A 6206-nucleotide genomic window follows, 5' to 3' on the forward strand; every position below is an offset into this window, starting at 1 on the left:
TTGTAATTTCTGTGCTTTTTTGTTTGGTTATTCTGGCATGCACAAACATTGCAGTACTTGGATCACCTCAGCCTCCATATAAAGCTCGAGCTAACTCCTCCTATGCTAAACAAACTATGAGAGATTCCAGGGAAGAAGTAGTGATGACTGGGATGCTGGCTTAGGGGTTTCTGTTTGACCAGCCTGCCAAGCATAGCCACAGGAGGATGTTGATGGTGGTATGAGCTATCACAGGAACTCATCCTAAAGAGCAGCAGTCTGTCCTTGGGGTTCTTTCTTTATGGATACTCATGTCGACAGCGTGAATGGAACAGCATTAATACCATAACTCATCACTGTCAGGCAAAACTGTAGCAGCTTTGTGATTAAGCGTATAAAGGATAAACCCACAAAATACCACTAGCTTCAGAGACAGCTCAAAAAGTTGGGCAATATCTGGGCGTTGTGCTGCAACAAGTAACATTTGCAAGAGATATGTGGCATACAGTATGTCAGCTACCCTCTGAGACAACTTAGGAGTTCAGGAGTTGCGTTAGTGCGCTGTTACTGGCATCCCAGTGATGTAAAAGCAACAACTTGCTGTTGCTGGTGTTTGCCTTTTAGAAATGAGTACTGTGTCCATGTTTACCCAAATAAATTTGCTTTTCTGCAGGCAACATGGTAGAGTGGTGTTTACCCCAAGATATTGATTTGGAAGGCGTGGAATTCAAATCCATGGCAAGCGGGTCCCACAAAATCCAGTCAGATTTCATGTGAGTATGTCTGACCTATAACACTGCTTCTTTCCCTTAGCTATACATCTACACCACCATCCCTTAATTCAGAACATCCAAGAAAAATACCATCTCTGAATCACAGAATCACAGAATGTTAGGGATTGGAAGGGACCTCAGAAGATCGTCTGGTATAATCCCCCTGCCAGAGCAGAAGAAGTTAAGTTCCTGCATAAATGTGCTGCTAAACTGTATCTAGCTGAGCCAAAGATACCCTTCAGATACTCTCAACATGGCATCAAGTACCAGCTAGCTGTGTGGGATCTGGTGTATGACAGCTTTGGCTGTGGAGAGCAATGGGGCAGGGCAGCTTCTCAGTGGTGTGCAAATTTTATTGCCAGTTGGGCAAATCATACTGCACTGCCACTACTGGGACTATCAGCAGAGGCCTAGGGTGAAGAGAGAGAATGGCAAAACTGAAATGGGAAGGATTTTGCAGGAACTAGACTTGGAAAAAGGTTCTTAATTCTGCCTGTGCTTTTGGATCCTTTAAATGTTGTGACTCACAGTCCTTGCTCCCTTTCTTCTCCGCTAGCTCCTTCCTTCAGTGGAAAGACATAAGACAGGCATTTTCACCATTCCCATCCTTTTACTAACCCAGTGTTGCAATGCAGCAATGCTTTGCAATGAACTGCAGTGTCACAATTCCTTTTGGTCAGGAATAACAGTTACTTTCTCAAAGACATGTGAACTTACCCTTGCACTCAGCTAAAGTATGCCTCCACGTGTGGGCACTCAAAATATTACTAAGCTAAGACTATACTCACAAGTTCCTGCACCGCGAGCTCTTCTTCCTTGGAAGAAGAAAAGTTAAGGATGCTGCATTCACCGGGTCCTGAATCCTCTGTTGGTTGGTTTTCCATGTTCTTTACTTACTTACTCGTGTGATGTGGCTGGTAGGGAAATCCTGGGAACTCTTGCCTTAAACGTCCTGCCTTGTTCCCAAGAAGGCTAGGACACCCAAGGCTTGCCCTCAGTCCTTCAGATAGCAGGATGGCATTTCAGGGAGTTCCTTAAAGAAGGAACTGTGTTCCCAAATCAGTGTTTTTAGTGGTCAGTTACCTTTCTTTCTTCCCCTCTCTCTTTTTAACATTAACCTTTCTGTCAAATGTTTGTCCCCAGTTATTTCCGGAAGGGGCTCTGTTTTGGCCTGGCCTGCTTTGCCAACATGCCTGTGGAGAGCGAGTTAGAGCGTGGTGCCCGCATGAAGTCTGTGGGGATTCTCTCCCCTTCCTATACCTTGCTGTATAGGTACATGCACTTCCTGGAGAACCAGGTCAGGTAAGTTCCCTTGGGAATGGGACTGGCCACTCCCTGCCTGGGAGAGGTAACGTTGCCTCGATGGAGAGTGGTTTTAGGCATGAGTTAGAATTTGGCTACAATGCTGAGCTATGATTTCCTTGAATGACTACTCCAGGAAGAGTTACAGGTTCACAACAGGAAGGAAACAAGGAACTGATTGGCAGCAGTCTGTTCCTTGCTAACAGGGGACATAAGTGTCAAGGGGAGAGTTGAGAGCGTAAGAAGAGCTCACAAAAGGCACTTAGTAAACCTGTGATGGTGATCCTGGCTAGGTGTGTGCCTCAGCTGTGTTGAGTGAGCCTGGCAGGGAAAATGATGATGGTAGAAGGGAAAACTGTTCCTACCTGAGTATATTTTAAGCAGGATCACTCCTATGCATACATCAGCTCGCTGTCTGCTTCAGTCCTGCCCATGTTCTCTGGCTGCACCGAAAGCTGGTGTTACTCCTGAGGCTTTGGCTGCCCTCCTGGATAAGTCCGTGCAACTGAGGCACCCAGGGCTCCTTTCAGAGCTAGGAAAGCAGATGCTGGCTGGGTCAAGGCACTAAATAAGTCTGGAGACTCTACAGATCTTCCCTTTTTTCCTTTCTTTTCTAGACACCAGCTGGAGATGCCAGGGCACTACTCCCATCTAGAGGCATTCTATGATGACAAGAAAGGAGTTCTCCCTGATAGCAAGGGCACTGCCACCTCTCAGCAACCTGTCCACTGGCTGCCATCCATCCACAGATACATGTACCCAGAGATGAAGGTGAGGCAGGTGCTCTGAGACTTGCAGGAATGGGCAGTGTGCTGCTGCTCCTTGGTGGTGTCTCATACTTCTTTATATAAGCAGTCACTCCAGCACTTTGTGGGCTGCTTTAGATAAGATTTTGTTACTTGGACTGTTGGAAGCTGCAGTTCTCTCTCATTGCTGTGCGCTGGTCTTGCTCCCACATTTAGAGTTAGCATCTGTGCATGTGTCCCTGTTTCACCTCTGAGCTGTTTTCTTCCCTTTCCCTCCACCTGCAGATCACACACCCTGCTGGCTGTATGTCTCAGTTCATCAAATTCTTTGGTGAGCAGATCCTTGTCCTCTGGAAGTTTGCCCTGCTGCGCAAGCGCATACTGATATTTTCACCACCCCCAGTTGGAGTTGTCTGCTATAGAGGTATGTTTCCAGGGACACTGCAGAGCTCTGATCTAGTAGGCTGAAGCACTGCAGAAAAGCCTGTGGGTACTGCGGGGACAGACATTGTGCAGGTCTTCAGAATCCATTGCAGCCATTCCTTATGAAGACACTGTTCATCCTGTGTTTACCCATTTCCTACAAAATGCTCTTCTTCAGGCCTTTCGGGTAAGGACGTACCTGGCAGTGTCAAATACAGTTCCTGACAACACAGGAAAATAAGAGTGCTGAGTGAATCTGCAGAATCCAGAACATGGGATTCATATGGGAGAACCGATTAGTTCCTATCCAAAATAGGATGTTCTCACTTGAGAAGTTCTGGTGTTCAGGGGCATTTAAAAGCTCTATCTTTATAGAAGCGTCCAGGAGAACTAGGTAAGCGAGGTTCAGAATGCTCTTGAGGGAATACTGAAAGCATCTCAGGATGTACTTCTCTTGTCTGCAGTGTATTGCTGCTGTTGCCTTGCCAATGTTTCTCTGCCTGGTCTTGGAGGAACTGTCCCAGAGTCCAAACCATTCTTCTATGTGAATGTGGCAGACATAGAAATGCTGGAGACAGAAGTATCATATGTGGCCTGTAAGTATGATGGATTAGGCGTGATGTTTTTAACTTCAAGCTGCAAAATGTCTTGAGACACCAGTCATGGAATAGAACTGACGAGAAATAGGATGTGCATGGAATGACTAACTATGAAAGCAGGAGAGAGCAGTTGGTCTGCTGGGAAAGCAACATGCTGCTCTGAAAATCTTCTCTGATTTTGGCAGGTACAACAGAAAAGATCTTTGAGGAGAAACGGGATCTCTATGATGTCTACGTGGACAACCAGAATGTGAAGACACATCACGAGCATCTGCAGCCACTCCTGAAAATTAACAACGCTGACAAAGAGAAGTATCGACGGCTCAATGACCAGAGGTAACAATAGACATCTGTGTGGTCCTGATCCTGCTAGGAGAGCAGTGCAACGTGGGATAAAGAAGACACTGCTCCTTTGTACTTTCCTTTTTGTCTTAGTATTTTAAAAGTTTCCCACTGCTTCAGCTCATCTCTTTGAGACTAAGGTTCCACTGTAGCTGACTGGTATGAGAGCCCCTGGGCACTCTGCACATGTACGATTACTTTGCCAGCGAGCTGATGGGGCAGGTAAAAGCTGAGGCTGTGACTCAACATTGGTTCACCACTGATCAGTAGCAGAACTGAAAACATAGCCTGATTTCTAGTCCAGTTCCTTATAAAGACTAACCTGTTGCCTCAGGTATCGGGGCAACAGTGTTAGTCTGATTGGTCTCCAAGAAATGTCTCCAAAATGGTCTCCAAGTTGTAATCCTTGTCTTCTCCTAATGCGTTGCTGTTCACTGTAGGTATGTGCATTTCATATGTCTCCCTTCTCTCAGGCAGATGTTAATGTATTCTCAAGAAGTGGGTGAGGATTGTAGCTCCTGTGAAGAGGACCTTTTCATCTTGTGAGTGGCTACCTCTAATACTTAGTTGGTCACTGATCAGCCTCTTTCACTGATTTCATGTTGCACTGGTTTGGCATATTATGAAACACCACGGTTAACGTAGTTCCATAGTCAGCTCTCTTCCTCTAGGGATCCAAGAACCAAACCAGCTGCTCTTCAGATCATCTTCCTTTCAATTTGAGAAGCCAAATGCAGCCATATTAGTCTCCACTGGGGTCTCTAAGTGCTGTGAGAAGGGAATTTTAAAAACACCATTAGCAATGCAAGAATCCCCTCTCATTTTTGAAATCATAAACACCATAGGACTTTTCATGCCAGAACATTTGGCTCAGGAAAGGACAATGTCTGTGGGAAGCAGGCAGCGTAGCATGCTGGGGGAGGTACAGGGTAGAGATTAAGACCTGCATGTGAAGTATTGGCCCATTGATGTGGCTGGCTTTGTACTTGGCAAACAGAGGAACCAGAACTGGGTGTAGAGTCTGAGGTATGGAATTAGATGAAAACCACACCTCTACCACCTTCACTGCCAGTTGCTATTGTTCACAGTCTGCAGCAGGTGAGAAGTAATGGATGAAACTGTGGAAAGGGCTGTTGGGGCACAACTCTGATCACTGAGCTCACAGATGTAGTCAGAACTCGCTCTGAACAGCCTTGCACATTCCTAGGAAAGCACTGGGCAAGAAATAGCTCTCACTGCTGTGTTCTGCACCAGTAATGGAGACTTTATTTACCCAATGACTTACTAGATGGATGACAACACTGTTTCCTCCTTTGCCTTACGGGAGGTGTATGTGTGATGTACCACTCGGTTACCAAAAAGTACACAGTAGCTGATAACGTGGCTCGCTGCTGAAGAGCAAAATACCCACCATAAATCAGCCAGACAGAAGCACTGCTGTAAATTAAAAGTTACTGCTTTACCTTTGTTTGTTCGGGGTCATCCATAGAGTGGAGGGAAAACTACTACAGCATCACCCAAGAAGGTGGGATCTATGATTAAAGGGGCTTACATGCAGTTCTGGGACTCTGCTGCCTGCTTGGTAAATATGCTCTTTTTGGGGGTCCAATGCCATCATCTCAGCTGACTTTATCCTACAGGTTTTTCATGGAGCAGAACAACCGCATATTCCAGACACTGATGGAGGTGTCGGCCAGCCAGGACAAGACGCTGACAGCTGACCACGCACGAGGCATGGGCCTGGATCCCCAGGGGGACCGAAGTTTCCTTATGGACCTGCTGGAAGTGTATGGCATTGATGTTATGCTAGTCATTGACAACCCCTGCTGCACTTAAACCAAGGGCAAGAGAGATGGGGAACAAAGATCACTTTTTAAAGACTACCAGACATTGCTTAGGAGGATCACTGGAACTCACCACAGCCACTGGATGGATCTCATTTTATTTAAGAACATTATAGGGAGAGTATTTATAATTTTTAAACAAAATGGGATTTTATTTTCTCCCCCTCAACTTCCCAATGAGTACCTCCTCCACGTTTT

General features: G+C 46.0%; 1 protein-coding gene across 1 annotated transcript; it reads left to right on the top strand.

Annotated features, from left to right (window-relative positions):
- Nucleotides 1–657: 657 nt before the first annotated feature.
- Nucleotides 658–6000, top strand: DENND11 (DENN domain containing 11). The gene is made up of 8 exons (XM_010169512.1): nucleotides 658–752; nucleotides 1896–2054; nucleotides 2672–2825; nucleotides 3086–3224; nucleotides 3688–3819; nucleotides 4008–4158; nucleotides 4638–4706; nucleotides 5805–6000. The coding sequence occupies exons 1-8, from the start codon at nucleotides 658–660 to the stop codon at nucleotides 5998–6000; spliced, it is 1095 nt and encodes a 364-aa protein (XP_010167814.1).
- The last annotated feature ends 206 nt before the right edge of the window (nucleotides 6001–6206 follow it).

This window comes from Antrostomus carolinensis, unplaced genomic scaffold (assembly GCF_000700745.2).
Source record: "Antrostomus carolinensis isolate BGI_N321 unplaced genomic scaffold, ASM70074v2 scaffold24066, whole genome shotgun sequence".
In the NCBI taxonomy this organism is placed as follows: domain Eukaryota; kingdom Metazoa; phylum Chordata; class Aves; order Caprimulgiformes; family Caprimulgidae; genus Antrostomus; species Antrostomus carolinensis.

Bases quoted from the DNA above. Each gene is read 5' to 3' on its own strand.
- DENND11 (XM_010169512.1), top strand. From the start codon at position 658: ATGGTAGAGTGGTGTTTACCCCAAGATATTGATTTGGAAGGCGTGGAA. The intron at 2,055-2,671 runs GTAAGTTCCCTT...TTTCTTTTCTAG, and splicing joins TTCCTGGAGAACCAGGTCAG to ACACCAGCTGGAGATGCCAG. The intron at 4,159-4,637 runs GTAACAATAGAC...CCCTTCTCTCAG, and splicing joins CGACGGCTCAATGACCAGAG to GCAGATGTTAATGTATTCTC.